Below are 16,824 nucleotides of genomic sequence, written 5' to 3'. Positions count from 1 at the left end.
GGGACTTTATACCATTATTAAGTTATTTCCCCTTGTAAATCTTCTTTTTTTAAAAACAACAAAAATGAGAAAATGAGAAAATGCAAAAAGTGACAACGTGACAGAAATGTTTTCTTAGAGTTAACACAGTTAGATTTGATTCAGTTTTATATATTTTACTATAGATTTAATAAGAGTAATAATTAGTAGTTTTTCAAGATGATGCAAATTACTGATTTTCAGAGTGAGTAAATAATCGGTTCATAAACGATAAAACAAAAAACAAAACTGGCAAAAGCATTCAAATGTTCCACATGGATGATGGCACATGTTGAATGTTCATGTTGACCGAATATTACTGTCACTGTAAAGCTACATTTCGTATTTTATATTTATTTTAAAAATTATTTGTCTATTTTATATTTATAACTTTCCATTCTGAAAGTAAAATACTCTGTCAACAAGATGGTTGTGCTTGATTTTCTTATCACAAATTCCACTCAACAAACACATAATAATCATTTGGTAATAATTTAACTCCCATGGAATCGACACCATCACCAAATGTAAGCAAGACATGTTTTGAATCAAAATTTTGCTTTTAAGCAAAGAACTCCCAAGTGACATTGCCATAAATCATGGAACAATATTGATTGTGAATTTTACGTCCCACTCTCCTTTTCGGTTGCCGTCAGTAATGTGTAAACTGATAAAATTACTTGGCGATGATGGTGTATTAATATTTAAATTGAACTGCACAAATAATCGAGTGTCAAACCTGCTCCAGTTCCTTTTCTTAACCTTTAGACTACTGGATTAATTTTTGACAAAAACCACGTTGAGTGGGTACAAGTTTATGATTTTTACTCACATATATTCACTTAAATGTTTTATAAATACATAAAATAAAGTTCATATTTAAATCGGTTTTTAAATATTATTTTTGTGTATTTTTCTAATTTTTATGATATTTTAGATCAGTTATTGTTGATTAAAATTAGGCAAACATTTTAAAAAGTCACGTTTACTTATGGGCATTTGTGGCCAGCTGTCCAGTATTTATGTCCACTATTCCCAAAAAACAGTGGCTTTCTGACCAGAATTAAACCCCTCCCCCCAAAAAAAACACCCCCCAACAAACTACAATTCATATCCCAATATATGGTGATTTTCGTTGTTGGTAAAACAATCAAATTTATTATCAGTTGAGCTGTCACAATCAGCCATCAATCCCTGAAAATGACCACGATGTGCCCCCATTGTTGTCAAGTGAAAATACATGCTGAAAACAAGGAAGCTGAGTTGTCTTTCATTTCCTGTTAATAAATCACTTAATATGAATTGGGGAATGCACTGTATACAGTGTACAGTATGTCGGATGGCGTGACGTTGCCTGCTGTAGTCAGAAGGTTAATTATTACACACACCGGCCTCGGTGGCATCGTAGTTAGGCCATTGGTCTGCAGGCTGGTAGGTACTGGGTTCGGATCCCAGTCGAGGCATGGGATTTTTAATCCAGATGCTGACTCCAAACTCTGAGTGAGTGCTCCGCAAGGCTCAATGGGTAGGTGTAAACCACTTGCACCGACCAGTGATCCATAACTGGTTCAACAAAGGCCATGGTTTGTGCTATCCTGCCTGTGGGAAGCACAAATAAAAGATCCCTTGCTGCCTGTTGTAAAAGAGTAGCCTATGTGGCGACAGCGGGTTTCCTCTAAAAAACAGTGTCACAATGACCGTATGTTTGACGTCCAATAGCCGATGATAAGAAAAAAAATCAATGTGCTCCAGTGTAAATAAAACAAACTTCAACTTTTAATTATAACACAATAAAGATTAACAGCTGTCTGGGCAAATGACACTCTCCCGACGTTTTAGGATGTCCACTGCCCAAAGGTAATACAAACATGTGAATTCTGTCTCACTTGACTGATTGCAGCTAATCTGCACATTTGTTGTCAGTTTCTGTTGAAAAATAAAGTACTATGATGGTATAGCATTTGTTTTCATAAAAAAAACCCCATTAGTATGTGCTGGTTATACAATAAAATGACTGTGCGCCATGCCTTCCAGAAATTAACTATGACTTCCTAGTTCAAAAGTAATACCTTTGTATTTCGAACTAAATCAATATACATGTATAAGACTATTTAATTGCTAGCTTGAAAAAACCCCATATACTTGCAATTAACCATAGTGTGGATAAGTAGCAAGATTTTACCGCTTTATTATTTTTAAAAATGTTTTTTATTTATTTTTTAATTTCCCCCCCCCCCCCCCCCCCCACTGTCGCCTTTCCTTTTACGCCTTTGAATTCCATCTCATTTCTTCCCGATCTGGAAACTCCTATATTTCAACTAATTTCGCTATCCACCTCCACATCCCAGTCCTTCTTTCTCCAACTGCGACATGTGCTTGTCTCTTGTGGCTATCTGTGCCACAGCTTTTAGCTGTGGACTTGGTCTGACCACTTCGGAGAGTGTTCAGTAGCTACGTCTGGTATTGTTACGAGGCACTTGTAATGACCTACTATGCTCCCTTACTACCAGCGGTCGTTAGTTAAACCGCATTATTTATTGTTTGTCGTGTCTGCGACGTGACAAGTAAATGCTGTGGTCGCATTTGTGGGGTCCAAATGCTCTAAAAACAACCAGTTGGTCTGACTTTACTGGTCGTAATCCGTAATAGCGGGGTGGTCTTAATACCAAGGTAGTTTTACTATAAAATAATAAGGAAATATTCCTGTCTTTAACATATTGGTCTTTATACTGGGGTGGTCGTTAGGTGGGGTTTCACTGTACCAGATGCATGTATTTCTCCTTCACTTTTACTAATTGCTGTCATTTGTTTACAAGTGATTGTCAATAGAAAATGTTCATAAATTTCATTACAGTTAATAGATTACGCATTTGGTCTGACTTTACTGGTTGTAATCTGTAATAGCGGGGTGGCCTCCCTAAAATTACTATGATTTTTGTCATGTCCAAAAAGCGTCTGTGGTGCTTAAGCAGCCTACATGTTGTTATATCATAAATTGGGATTTTACAAAATAGTTCTAAACTGCAAAAATCATTTTAGATACAAGGAACTGAGCCCCAATCTTAAATACACCAGTTGGGTATATATATGTATTGCCGTGGTGAAAGTTTCAATACACTAAAAAGTTGCACACAACAGCAGTTTTGATTGTGGTTTTAACTTGCGTCTCTGTTATACAAAGATGAAATAGGGTGATTGACTTGTGTTTTTAAAGACATAATCAAACTGAATGTGTTGTTTTAACTTGATATTTATGTCATGTGGTTCCAGATTTAGCAGGGCTAGCTCTGGCAGTCGTCAGATTCGCCAGTTGTGAATTTTAAAAACAATTGGCAAATTTAATTTTAATTTGGCGAAATAATTTTACTATATTTTATTAGAAAATAACTGATTTTTGAAGTTTGATAGATAATTTGGCGAAACTTTATGTTCACCCAGAGCTAGCCCTGTTTAGTCAAAAATAAAGTTTCTTGTTACACCACCACTAGAGCACTTTGATTAAAGAATCATATTCCTAGTAAAATTTATGTTCCTAAAAGAAAAACATTTTCTTTATGGCAAAAAGAAAATCCAATTTGGTTATTTGTTTGCTAGTACAGCTAATTTTGATGCAAGCTGAGCCCTAAAACTTTATTTTATTTCCTATATTTTTTTGTAAGTATGAAATAATTGGATTGTAATTCGGTCCAATTAGGTCTACTACAAATATAACAAATATTAGGATGACCGGAAACACGTATTTGATATCCGAAAATTAATAGTAGTAATACATGTATTCTAAACAATAACTACTATTTTTAATATGTAATTTTAGTCAACACTAGCTCTACCACTATCCAAATATGGCAAGTTTGAGTGGGATCATGGGAAATTGGTTGAAAAATAAAATTAGACAATGTTAATGATCACCGAAAATTATTGAAAATTCTTCAAAACACGTCATGATAACAATACACTGTGATACATGTATGTATGGACTCTGATTTTGGGTTTAAATTTTTTTCATTTAAACTAAATTATTTGGTGCTTTCTATGACTTAATATATATTATACAGGTACTGGTACACATAGGTACATTCACATGATGAAATGTTTTCTTTATTTCAGAAATTGGTGTTGGTTTGGCAGGATTTGGAATAGCTTTCCTCTTTCTTGGTATTTTGTTTTTCTTTGACAAGGGTTTACTCGCTATTGGCAATGTAAGTAATTAGATTTATCATGCTGTGCAGTTTACACTGATATTATGTAGTTACTATCACATTTATGGAAAACTTACTTTGCATGCATGTACAAGGCAATTGTAAATTGGCATCTGAAAATGTTTAAATTCACATAAAAGCTAAACTAAGAATTGCATGCTGAATTCGGTCAAAACCAGAGGTTTTTAACAGTCCCATTTTAATATCAACTGGTACAGGAACATAAGCTCTCTATACCAGATACCCCTTAAAATTAAAATAGTATATTTCACTAGTTAATTCAATAATTCAAAATTGAAATTGACAACAAATAAGCAAATTTGTCAAAAGTATTCAGGGCTTGCTCTGGATCAGCAGAAAATGTCGCAAAATTATCTATTAAACTTCAAAAAAAGGCAAAAACCCAGTTATTTTGTATCAAAATATAAATTATTACATAAAATTATTTCGCCAAATCAAAATAAAATTTGCCAGTTGTTTTTGAAATTTGCAATTGGTGAATTTGGCAAGTGCCAGAGCTAGCCCTGATTCTTTATTGTCTTTATTCAGTAATAAACTTAAACACTGAAAGATTTACTTTGTAAGCAGGAAAATAACACAAGAATTATATACATGCATATATACCAAATATACTGTATCAAGTAAATATGAAAGTAAATCCCAATGAATTATGTATGTCTAAGAATTATACTATAATTTCCATTATAAAATATTTCTGTTATATAAATACATGTACCGTAAAGGAACATAAATATTGCAAAGAATAATATATATTTTAAATTTATAATAAGTTTTAATTCCCAACACATTCAACTATTATCAAATCTACAGGAAATGGAAGTAACTAATTTATTATTATGAAATATATTCATCAACTTCAGCTTTAATCCAAATTCAATATGATGATTGATTAATGGCATTTTGATAGCCCAGACCTAATACCTTTAATGTTTCATTACTTTTCAGATACTCTTTGTTTCTGGGTTAGCATTTGTTATAGGACTAGAAAGGACATTCAGGTTTTTCTTCCAAAAACACAAAATAAAAGCCACAGGTTTCTTCGCTGGAGGAATAATAATCGTGCTGATTGGCTGGCCAGTTATAGGCATGTGTCTAGAAATGTATGGATTTTTTCTTTTATTCAGGTAAGTGCCTGTTAGTGTATTTATGACTAGATTGCTCAGTGACCATTATGGGGTTCATGTGGGTCATGAAAATCTTGAGTAATAGTGGAATTTGAAAATATAATTTTTCAGGCCTGGAATTTCGAAAATGGTCATGCAAGTCATAGGAAATAAAAATTTAATAATATATATATATATATATATATATATATATATATATATATATATATATATATACAGTGGACTGTGTAATCCGGATCTCTGCGTAAACCGGTCCATTTCTAAAGCCCCGTCCAGCTACTGTTTATTTCTTAGGTATAAATATCTGCCTAATCCGTACTCTGTCTACTCCGGACTCCGGATCAAAAATCAAGAATGAAAGAACCGTTCATGCATTAATTACCTCTGTCTACACCGGATTGGGATTTGACTGAACGACGGGCTGCTTAATTAGTTGAACAATGATCTTCACTTGCCGAGTAATCAGGACGCCGTCGCAAGATCAAATACAAAATGTAATCACACTCGTGTGAAGTTTACTCTTATTGTGGTAGGCCGTTAGATCTGGATTTTGTATTCAAATAATTTCGTACGTACGAATAAATAATGTTTTAGGAAATAAAATGAAATTTAACCTAGTACAAATATTAGAACGAACAGAAACACGTGTAATTACAATCGTTAAAAAGTCTCTGTTAGTGGATAACATCTTAAAAATTGCAGCAAATATTCAGGAATGTCCCTTTAGGTATATTTTTTATATCGATTGCAAGTCTGGCTTGCATGTCAGTGTTTCCCAACCATCCATGGGTTCAAATGTCATTGTTGATCGCGAGTTGTCGATCATTCAAGAACCATAACTCTGGATGAACTCTGTCTAAACCGGTCCTCTATGTAAACCAGACTATTTTGACGGTACGAAGTGAGTCCGCTTTAGTCCACTGTGTATATATATATATAATTTTTTTTTTGAATAATCCATTAAAGATCAACAGTTAATATCAACACATTGTATGTGTGTGTGTGATAAACACAGAAAAATACTTTAAAATTCTCAGAAAGGTTAAGAAAATGCCTTTTAGAAAGACATCAGATTTGACTCATCAAAAGTTACAAAGACTATAAAGGAACAAAACAGGACTAGATCTGTATAATGTATGTCTCAAAATTAAATTATGTATGTTACATTGGCTTATATTGTTGAGATCAAATTTAATTTGTTGGTTGATTTGTTTTTCAGTGGGTTTTTCCCAGTAGCAGTGAATTTCCTGAGACGAGTACCTGTTGTGGGCACAATATTGAATTTACCTGGAATACGCACTGTGAGTATCTCGTACAAAAGAACGCCCCCATGTTATACATGTACTTAGTACTTGTTAAATGTGTGTATGTGGGGGTTTTTTCAGTTCTCTACCAATCCAAATGGACATAAATGTACAGGCTCCCATTTTTATAAGGGGGGAGTGGGTAGGCTGATTTTTGCCTGAATTAAACAGAAGTGCTTGAATCTAGATTACAGTGTTTATTCATATTAAAACAGCTATGTAGGATTGCAAACAAATTGCCACACATTTTTACATGATTACTGGTAATATTGTTGGTAGAATAATGAAAAAAAATATGGTGAAACGTGTTCAGGGCAGCTCATTTTGTCCGAATTTCTCTATTGTTTTTGCCCAAATTTGAGGATTTTCTCTGGGACTGGGACTGTCTCATATGCTTATGCAAATTGAAGGGACTATAGATTTCATTTCTGTCAGTCTGTCTGTCCCACACATATAGTTTTCCTGATGCTTTTTCACAATGTCTTGTAAATATCTTTATCATATACTATTACACATCAAGTTTGACTTTCATGGCGTATTACCCATTTTTGTCACATTTATGGCTCTTGAACTTAGAAGATAAAACCCCCAAAACATTCTGATTTTTTTTCCACAATGCCTCGAACTATTGAGCTGAAATGTATACAGCTTTATCATGTACTATTACAGACCAAGTTTGATTTTCATGAAGATTTAACCATATATGAAAATGTGTTGTTCCGGTTGAGGGCATGTATTGCTTTAGCAGTACTCTCAGAATGCTGGTTTACTTTGTATAACAACAACGCTAATTAATACTATAATAGTATAGAGCTGACTTTAATGAGAGTTTACACCAATTTTGTTTTAGCTTTAAAAAGGATATAATGTGAAAAACGTCAGTTTCTTTGTTATTATAACTGCAGTGTACAGGTCTTGATGCAATGTAATGTATTTTATACAATGCTGTTGATGTTGTTGGTGAATAACATTCCTGACAAGATATACTGACGTCCAAAAGAAACTACAAGGCTTGAAATTGTATTATAGAAAAATAACAAATGGTACAGTGCGATATTAAAGTATCGTGAAGCTCGACATCTTAATATCACAATGAATGCACTTCAGGGCTCGAAACTCGCCAAAAAATATGGTGGCCCAAAAAATAATAATGGATGTTGTCAAATTATGGTAAGTGAACCATGAACCACAAGCAAGATTTTAATGTGGAATAAATATATACAATACAAATATTAATAGTGGCTCATGTGTTACAGCTCTTATGAAGATCGCCCAAATAATATTATTTTGGCAATTAATGTCATTATTTTTAATATTTAAGTCACCCAAATGGGACATTGATCACATTTGGTGAGTTGGCCACAGGTCGTTTCGAGCCCTGGCACCTTGTGATACGTGTAAGGTGGTTGCTAAATTGAATCTTCAGTTAGCAACAATATTTATCAAATTATTCAAATTTTATGTATATAGTTTCTTTTGGATGTCAGTATATTTAATATTATTGTGTAGTAATTATAAAATGTTCTGCACAGTGCTTCAGTTTGTTTTTTCGTTTATTTATTTCAGGTAGCGGACAAAGTGGGAGAGTCTAATTCAATGGTATAACAATTAGACATCTTTGTGGAACTAAACATGCTCATGACTGATCAATTATAGAACAAAACATTCGACAGCATTTTGTGGTGCAGACAGGTGTAGTGCCTCATTAAGCTAGGAGTCCGTCCGTCCGTCCTGAACATCGTTCATTACAAACCCATGGGCCAAATTTACGGAGCCTGTTTTTCTTAAACTCAGGTGTTCAAGCATTGTAAATATATATGTAGTTACACGTGTCTAAGACATGAACAGGCTTTGTAAATTAGGCCCAGTGTAGCTAGCCTGCATGTACATGTCTAATAAGTAAGGGGCAGGAGACTTAGAAAAGAGTCGGGGGAACAGTAACGTAGGATTTTTCTCCCATCTAAACCAAAAAGAGCACTACTGAACTAAAAAGTCACTTCTTAACTAAAGATTGCTTTTTGTGTTTGTGTGCTTTTTTTGGGTTCCGACATCCTGTTATGGCCATGCTTGTAGTGTAGCTGACATCTTCTGCCTTGCACTTGTCTAGCTAATGGATTTGTTTGTGTTACCAGTGTATCACTGCAGGACTTTTGGTATGGACATCAGTCAAGTGTTCTCTTTAAAAAACAACAACTTCTATTCTCTATCCAAGCCTTCCTGTCTCACCCTTGAGACCACCATTGGTGCCCTTTATTCCTTCTTGTCTAACAATTTCTTTTTCATCCAACTGGACATCCCAGTTCTTGTTATACCTGGTTATCAGCCTTGCCGAGTGCCAATCTTGTGGCCGGTTGTACCACAGCTCTCGTTAGGTTGAACCTTAAGAAATTGATTGTTTTCTGTTACATATTGAGAAGAAATAGAGTAAGTACATGTAGGTACATGTAAGTACTAACAATATGTACAGGGGTGGGGATTCTCCTCGGATCAGCTGTTTTTCTCTCATGGAACATTGCGTTTCCTCGCATTTTAATCATCCTTTCCTCCAAAATGTGTTAGGTAGCACAGGTTTTAACCTAGGATTTCGAGAATTTCCAGGACCCCTCTAGATTTCCTCTTTTTTACAGTTCACCAATTCCCACCCCTGTATGTAATTTGGGAACACTATTTTCTGTCTGCAAATTTAGCAGGATTTCATACATGATTACGAGTGTGACATTATGTGATGCAATCCCAAAATGTTAACATCACTCCATTTTTACAGTTGTTTTAGTATTCTAAACCCATCCTCCCAAGTTCAGTGGCTGAGTTTATACATGGTAAATTGATCACCATGATACCAAATTGTTTAGCATAATTTTCGTGGTAATCATTTAAGGAAAGATTAAGTTCGGCAGTTTAAAAATAGGATTGGATGTGTAACTGGAAAGTCAAGCAATGGAATTCTTAAAGACCGTTGTTATCTTGAGGGTTGAGTGTCTTTAAATAGTGGACTAGTGGAATGCAGAAACTGCATTTTAGGTGACAATACTTCTAGAAAATCTAGGCAATAAATTGCTCTCCTAAAATTATGTAGGAGAGCAATTTCTCTGTATCAAATTCACAGAAATATTAAGTAAAATAAAGTAGCGATATCAGTGTGTGATGAGACCAGCAGTTTTTTGCAATTGCTTGTGTTAAAGCATAAGGACTGTAATGTGCAGTTTTTTAAGTCCACAGTCTTAGGCCTGATTTCTAGTTTACATTTCAACCATGATTTCCTGATTCAAATAAAAATCGACCACTTTCATGTTTTAGTTCATGGAAGTATGAACCGAAAATAATGTTAGCCACACTTTTTTTATAATTCGGCAAAACCTGTCTTCAATTTCTTATTTGCATTCCTAGTGCTTTAGATTTCCCTTGAATGCCGAGTCATGGTTGAAACCGGGCTTTAGTCACAAAGACTGGATTCACTTTAGCGCTATTACAATGTTTTTTTGGTGCAATTGAGTTTTTCAAGCTGTGTGTGTTGATGATGGTTGAAGTTTTTATTTTATTTTAAATACTCTGCCATAAACTACAGGTACACAAGACTATAATGGGAATTTTGTTTGTTGTACATTACATGCATAAAATTCAATGAATAGTCTTGATACATGAACTTTTGTTGAATATGCTATTATGAAATTCAATTTAAAAAACCCCTAAAAATTCAGTAAAACCCACCCAAAATATTTGTAATAAATTTGGAAGTGGCCAATGCTAGTGGGTTTTTTCTGGGCAGCATTAAGCAAAGAGTTAAGCTAATATAAAAATAAGAACCTCTGTGTTTTGTTATTAGTTCTTTGTTAGATCATTCACAGTTGAAATATTACTCTTTGTTTTTTTTTTTGGTTGGTTTGTTTTAGCAACAATTAAAAAGAAATTCCTGTTTAGTGACACCGTAGCATATTGTTTGATCGGTACCTGTTAAGTACCAAACATATGGTAATGCATCACTGGGTCGAGAGAATTTTTTATATATTTTGTTTGTTCTTTTTACTGTTTGTATTTTTTTCTATTTCTGTGTGTATGTGTGAGGGTGATTTGGTTATTTTTAAAGATCATTTTTCATGAGTATGTGAACCACGGTAATTCTGGAACTTTCTCTCTCTCAGAAGGGAAAACTAGATTAAAGATCATTAATATAAAATGTACATATATGGTTAATGGGCTACACTTTCCAGTTTATTTCATATTTAAAGCTCCATCTCGCCACCTTATCGTATAACACAAAGTGATGCACAGGCCTTTAGAAACGGGGTGAGTAGGCACACCCCATTTAAAGACCACAAAATTAACTTTTGAAAATAAAAATGGCTCTCCAAAACTATTGTGTCCTTCAGGTCTTAGGAAATGGCGCATGAGGCTATCCAGAGATATAAATTTCTTGGGAATGTATGTCCTTGCACGTACTTCAAAATTATTCCTACTGTCCTGTTTGAGTGCCTGAGTCAGTTCAATGTCTGGGTAAGAGAGTGTCCGTGTGTGAGTGGATGGACGGGTGGTGGATCTTTTGACTTGTATATCCGATGGTTACTCGACCTCTAATCCAAATAGTCCTCGACGTTTAAGAGGAGCTATCACTGTCGCTCCCCATTGCCCCCCCCCCCCCCCCCGAGAGTAATTTTAGCTACCCTTGGCATTTAGCATTTGAATTTGTATGATAGCAATAGGGTAATATCTTAAATGGGTCCTCATAATCTAAGTAATAGAAAATCAGTTAATTACTTTCCTGTTTGTTTTTTACGGCGATGTCTAAAATATGTGGATCATTAATTAAGTGGCAAACTATTGAAATCGTCTGTTACGAAGAAACACTAACTAGTACCTGTATTAACGATATTGACATTATTCTGGGAGAACAGCTATTTCACGAAAACTATTTCACGAAAACTATTTGATAAATATTTCTTATTTTCAAGAGTTAATTGTTAGCAACGTTTTGTATCGGAATTATATTATGTACTATAAAACATGGTTGCTAACCATCTCGGTGTAAGCGTCTAATGTTTCATAGACGGCAATTTTATAAACATCGACATCACCAGGAAGTTTCGAAAGGGGTTTGTTGTTGTAAAGAATATTACTAATGTTTAAGTTTGCAAAGAACAACAACAACAATAATAACAAAACAAAAGAAAAAACCCAGCGCCAAAATCATTCCCTCGGTGATGTGTTCGATTTCAAACTTATTTTTCGTATACATTTGTTCATAAAGGCTAACGACAACCAAACAAAAACCAAAGAACCTTGTTCAGAAGTAAATTTCACACTTTTATCAGCCAAAATGTTTTAATTTCTTCTCCATGCCACAAAACCCAAACCCCTACCATAAAATACACCTCGAACTTGTTTCTTTTCAAAACAAAAATGGACCAAATATGGACGTTTGCAAGGTTTCATTCCAACAGGGAATATAAGTGATGTTTGTTACCAGTTTGTGCTACTAACATGTTCCTAAGGATGCCAAATCTTTGTTCTACATGTTGGGTAGTCTTTGTAGCCTACAGTCATTTGTAAATACGATTGCCTTTCAGTGTATTTGTTTGTCTTTGAAGAGTGTCCGTGTCTTCTGCCATATTATGTACAGAAACTGTTATTATGTATATATGCAATAAATATAATAAATGTTGGTGCATATTTGTTCTTGGAATTCGATCCTATTATTGATGGACGGAACATTGAAATCATCACAGTCACGCCGGACCAATGTTTAGCCAAAAAATAGTAGTAAATATATGAACACCAGACTTGCAAAATCTCCAGGCTTGAACTACGTTCAGTTTATATGGGCGAGACAAAACCATTTTTACATCTCACAATTTTTGTTCTGCAACTGTTGGTATCGTGTGCGAATACAGTGTGCCCCATAACAGAGGCGGATCCAGGAAATATTTTGAGTGTGGGTGTGGTAACTGGAAAAGGTCACACATGAACCAACTTTCCAAAGGGCATCCCACTGAGGAAAGAAATTAAGGGAAACTGGAGGCACTTGAATATTTTACGGGAGGGGACAACTCTCCTGCATGTCCAAGATCCACCTCTGCATCCTTGTGGACAAATTGAATATCCCGTTTGATGTATTTGGTCGAGACATATCTCAACAATTGCCACGATGTGGTACTGGGAAGGGGCGACAATGACAGGCCCGTCAAAGGGAGGTTGATCGTACAAACAATTAACTTCTGATGAGCGCTCAACATCCGTTGCATCCCACCCGCACTGTGGGTGGGGTGGCGGTTTGGCTGGACTCACCTTGTGCGGTTGTCTCGTCACAATGTTTAATCAACATTTTAAAATTATTAATCACATATGTTAATTGTGACAGTTGGTCATGGAAGATGCAGACGATTATCCAATGCAATCTACGTTCTATATATATAGAACGTAGATTGCATTGGATAATCGTCTGCATCCAATTTTCTACAAGCAGGATACCAAACATCACGGCCGTTAGTTAACATTCTGTTTGTGTAGAACACTTTATCAAATGTGAAATATTCCAGTGGATACACCATTCGAATAAAGTTCCCCCGTCCCATCCAGTGCCTCACACACTGTGTGAGAAAGTGCTTATGAAATATACCACTTCCCTCTTTCCTTCACCTCCTTTGAATTCCATCTCATTTCGTTTCGATCTACCACCACCTATCTTTCGACTTCTTTCGCTGTCCACCTCCACATCCCAGTCCTTATCTCTCAACCGTGACAGGTGGCTATGAAAGATAACTTGCTGACCATGTGCTGAAGCAGGTTTCTGTGTGTTAATTAACCATATGCTGGACACCAAACAGCCGTAGTTGGGGTGTCATTAAAGATCGTGAACCGCATTAAAGAAGCCTGTTTATTTTAACGACACGTCTTATAACATTGTAAATGTATGTAGTAAAAATAAAAGGAAAAGCGAGCTTTGTAAATTGTTTCCATGCGATAATGTTCCTATCAGCCGTTTGTGTATGTATGTATGTATATATATATATATATATATATATATATATATATATATATATATATATATATATATATATATATATATATAGAATGTGTTAGTTTCAATTGCTTTCTTTGTTTAAGTAATATACACTTATGTTTGTTTATTTTTTTTAATATCCGTGATGTTATTTTCTCTATTTGGATTGGTTTCCTTCTTACAGGACAAAGTCTGACACGTAAGTATCTCGGTTATTCTGGTAACGGTTATTCTTTTGGTGGTGGTGATTTAACGAAGTGTCTCACCCATAACTATTAATAACACCTTTTATTTGTGTAATGCCACCAGTTACACCACAAGAAAGAGACCTAACTTCATACTGCCATTTTATTTTTGGGGTGTCTTCCATTCTTGCTCGCATCGGCCATTCACTTTTAACAATTATTTTAAAGAAAGAACCTCCTCAATGTGAATATTACCGGTGTAAACTGACTGTGCCACATTTTGGTGGAGTGTAATCGCCTAAAGCTGACGAAAAAAAGTTATATTTGGAAACCAAAATACATTAGAATCTTTTAAATTCCATCCAGAATTTATGTTGAAGTTTTTAAAATGTTTTGATTTCTGTATAAAGTTTTAAAATTTACTTACCGTGATTATTGTATTGTACTTGTCCCACACATCTCTTTACACTGTGGTTTTACATAATTATATACACTTTATTTTTAATATAAATAATCATATTTATGCACTGACCTCTGACCCATATGGCCGATGCGTTGTTTTTGTGCTGGGTGTCGTTTAACATTCATTCATTCATTCTATTATAGCATTGGAACACTTCCTCCCTTTCCTCCGTTAGGATTTATTTTTACTTTTTTCAAGTGTAAAGTGCGTTTTCCTACATGATCAGACATGACAATTTATGGACCTACCCTGTTGGATTGGGACATGGTTCAATTGGATTACAGCGGTTGATCTAATACAGCATCTACTCTCTTTCTGACGCTACACCCCGCTAGGACCCGCGAAATGTATTCAAAAGTGAGGCATGCAGTCTGTGTGAGGGCCCGGAGGATGGAAATGTGAGGGCCGAACCTGTTCGGTGTGTGTGTGTGTGTGTGTGTTCGGTGACATACTCCCCCCTAGAACATTTTGAAATTTGGGTGTTCGAATAAGGTATTTCCAGCCTTCTGAGTACCTTCCCTGTTCCACGGCCCATGGTTAAAAATACTAAAGCCAGTATGAATTGAAAACGGTTGGCCTACTAACACGTATCTAACATACTGAGGACTTGGGGGGGGGGGGGGGGGGGGGGGGGGGGGGGGGGGGGGGGGGATTATTCACGATCCATGTCACTAAGTCGTCCCATTGAACACGCTGCAGGTTGAGACATTTCAGAAATGGTCATGTACTGGATCTTCTGGAAAAAACCATAATAAAAGTAAAATCTGGTTTTCGTAAAAATCTAGCAAATCGCCGACCGACGCAGACTGTTCCAAAAAACAATTGCTTTGGTCTGCGTCGATCTGAATCGGAAGGCGACGTGTAAACTATAGCAAGGAAACCAGGCTTAATGCTACAGTGGCGCCTGTCCTTGTCGAGATCTTTGATGAAAAACTCACAATAACCTCCTTGCTTTTCAATCTGCAACACCGTAAGTCCTTCATTATCTTATTTAAAAGGTGATCTTGTGCAACTAGAAATGACAATCATAAAGCGCTCACCTGATGCGCGGTCGGTCTAGGATCGATCGTCATCGGTGGACCCATTGTGCTATTTATCGTTACAGCCAGTGCACCACGACTGGTATATCAAAGGCCATGGTGTGTACTTTCCTGTCTGGGATGGTGCACATAAACTTTAGAACTGAAATTGGAAATTGGGCCCCACCTAAATCCTCGCCTGGTAAAAGTTGGTCGGTCGTCTCCGGCAGACAAAAAGAACCCCAAGTGGAATAATAAATGGATTTTTTTATTTTTCATGAGGTGCCATTTCCCCCTTGTATTCCCATTGTTTGGTACGTCCCTAATCAGCATTGCACGAATTATATACTGTGTGTGGTGCGTGTGCGTGCGTGTGCGTGGATATGTGCCTCTGAGCCAGTGTGTTATTAAGTTTGTGTGTGCGTCTGTATGTAATATAGAAAATAAAACCTATTATAGTAACCGATCTGCATGTATAACATATTAACTTGAATACACATGTTTTTATTTTTCAGAATACATATCCTCCTGCAACAGAAAAACTACGATCCTAAAAAAATATATATGCATGTATTGACCGTTATATGCTCGGAAAATAACTCGACGGCATCAAAGTGAAACACTCATCATAATGTTGACAGTACATCAGCAACCATACACTTTATAATGAGCAGTCTGTGAAACTGTTGAGAATGAAATGTGATCATCAACACCTCGAATAATACTATCATCTGTAGTTAAAATATTTAATGAATAAACTTTTTTTCTTTCGAAAACGACAGTGTTAAGTTAGCTTCCGGCGCGCGTGTGTGTGAGAGTGTGGGGGGGGGGGGGGGGGGGGGGAGAGACAGAGAGAGTTGTTTAACAACACCACTAGAGCATATTGAGTTTTTTCATCGACTATTGGATGTGAAGCACTTGGTAATGTGAGAGAGAGAGAGAGAGAGAGAGAGACGGAGAGATAAAAGGGGAACTGCAGTATGTGTTGTGGACACCAAGCCACTTAAAAGAAGGAAATAATATTAAATACCAGTTTACCGAGTTTGCTGCCATTGTGACATGCTTTAGGCCAACGTAGCCTTTCTGGCGACTAAAGTTACACATAACTATAAAAATGTTCTATAGAATACCAGTGTCCGGACATTACGCAGTGCCGGGGCGGGTCATAACCCAATGGTGTAGCGCGGTCGGTTTGGGATCGACCCTCGTCGATGGACCCATTGGGCTATTTCTTGTTCCAGCCAGCGAACCACGACTGCTACATCAAATGCCGTGGTATGTACTACCCTGTCTGTGGGATGGTGCATATAAAAGATCCCTTGCTGCTAATCGAAAAGAGTAGCCCATGAAGTGGCGACAGCGGGTTTCCTCTCTCAATATCTGTATGGTCCATAACCATATGTCTGACGCCATATAACCGTAAATAAAATGTGGGTCATCAGTTTATACTTTGGGTGGTGTTATTACATCTTATGTCTTAATATAGCCGGAGCGGGA

The 16,824-nt window shown here is 36.0% G+C and overlaps 1 protein-coding gene across 1 annotated transcript; it reads left to right on the top strand.

Moving 5' to 3' along the window:
* Positions 1-75: 75 nt before the first annotated feature.
* On the top strand, positions 76-16,103 carry LOC121380613 (vesicle transport protein GOT1B-like). Its single transcript, XM_041509512.1, has 7 exons — positions 76-223; positions 4,126-4,217; positions 5,184-5,362; positions 6,582-6,663; positions 8,233-8,265; positions 13,845-13,859; positions 15,843-16,103. Exons 1-6 carry the CDS (start codon positions 199-201, stop codon positions 13,854-13,856), a joined length of 423 nt encoding a protein of 140 aa, XP_041365446.1. The 5' UTR covers positions 76-198; the 3' UTR covers positions 13,857-13,859; positions 15,843-16,103.
* The last annotated feature ends 721 nt before the right edge of the window (positions 16,104-16,824 follow it).

Source organism: Gigantopelta aegis, chromosome 9, assembly GCF_016097555.1.
Source record: "Gigantopelta aegis isolate Gae_Host chromosome 9, Gae_host_genome, whole genome shotgun sequence".
Taxonomy (NCBI): domain Eukaryota; kingdom Metazoa; phylum Mollusca; class Gastropoda; order Neomphalida; family Peltospiridae; genus Gigantopelta; species Gigantopelta aegis.
This window is presented reverse-complemented; position numbering and strand designations above follow the sequence as displayed.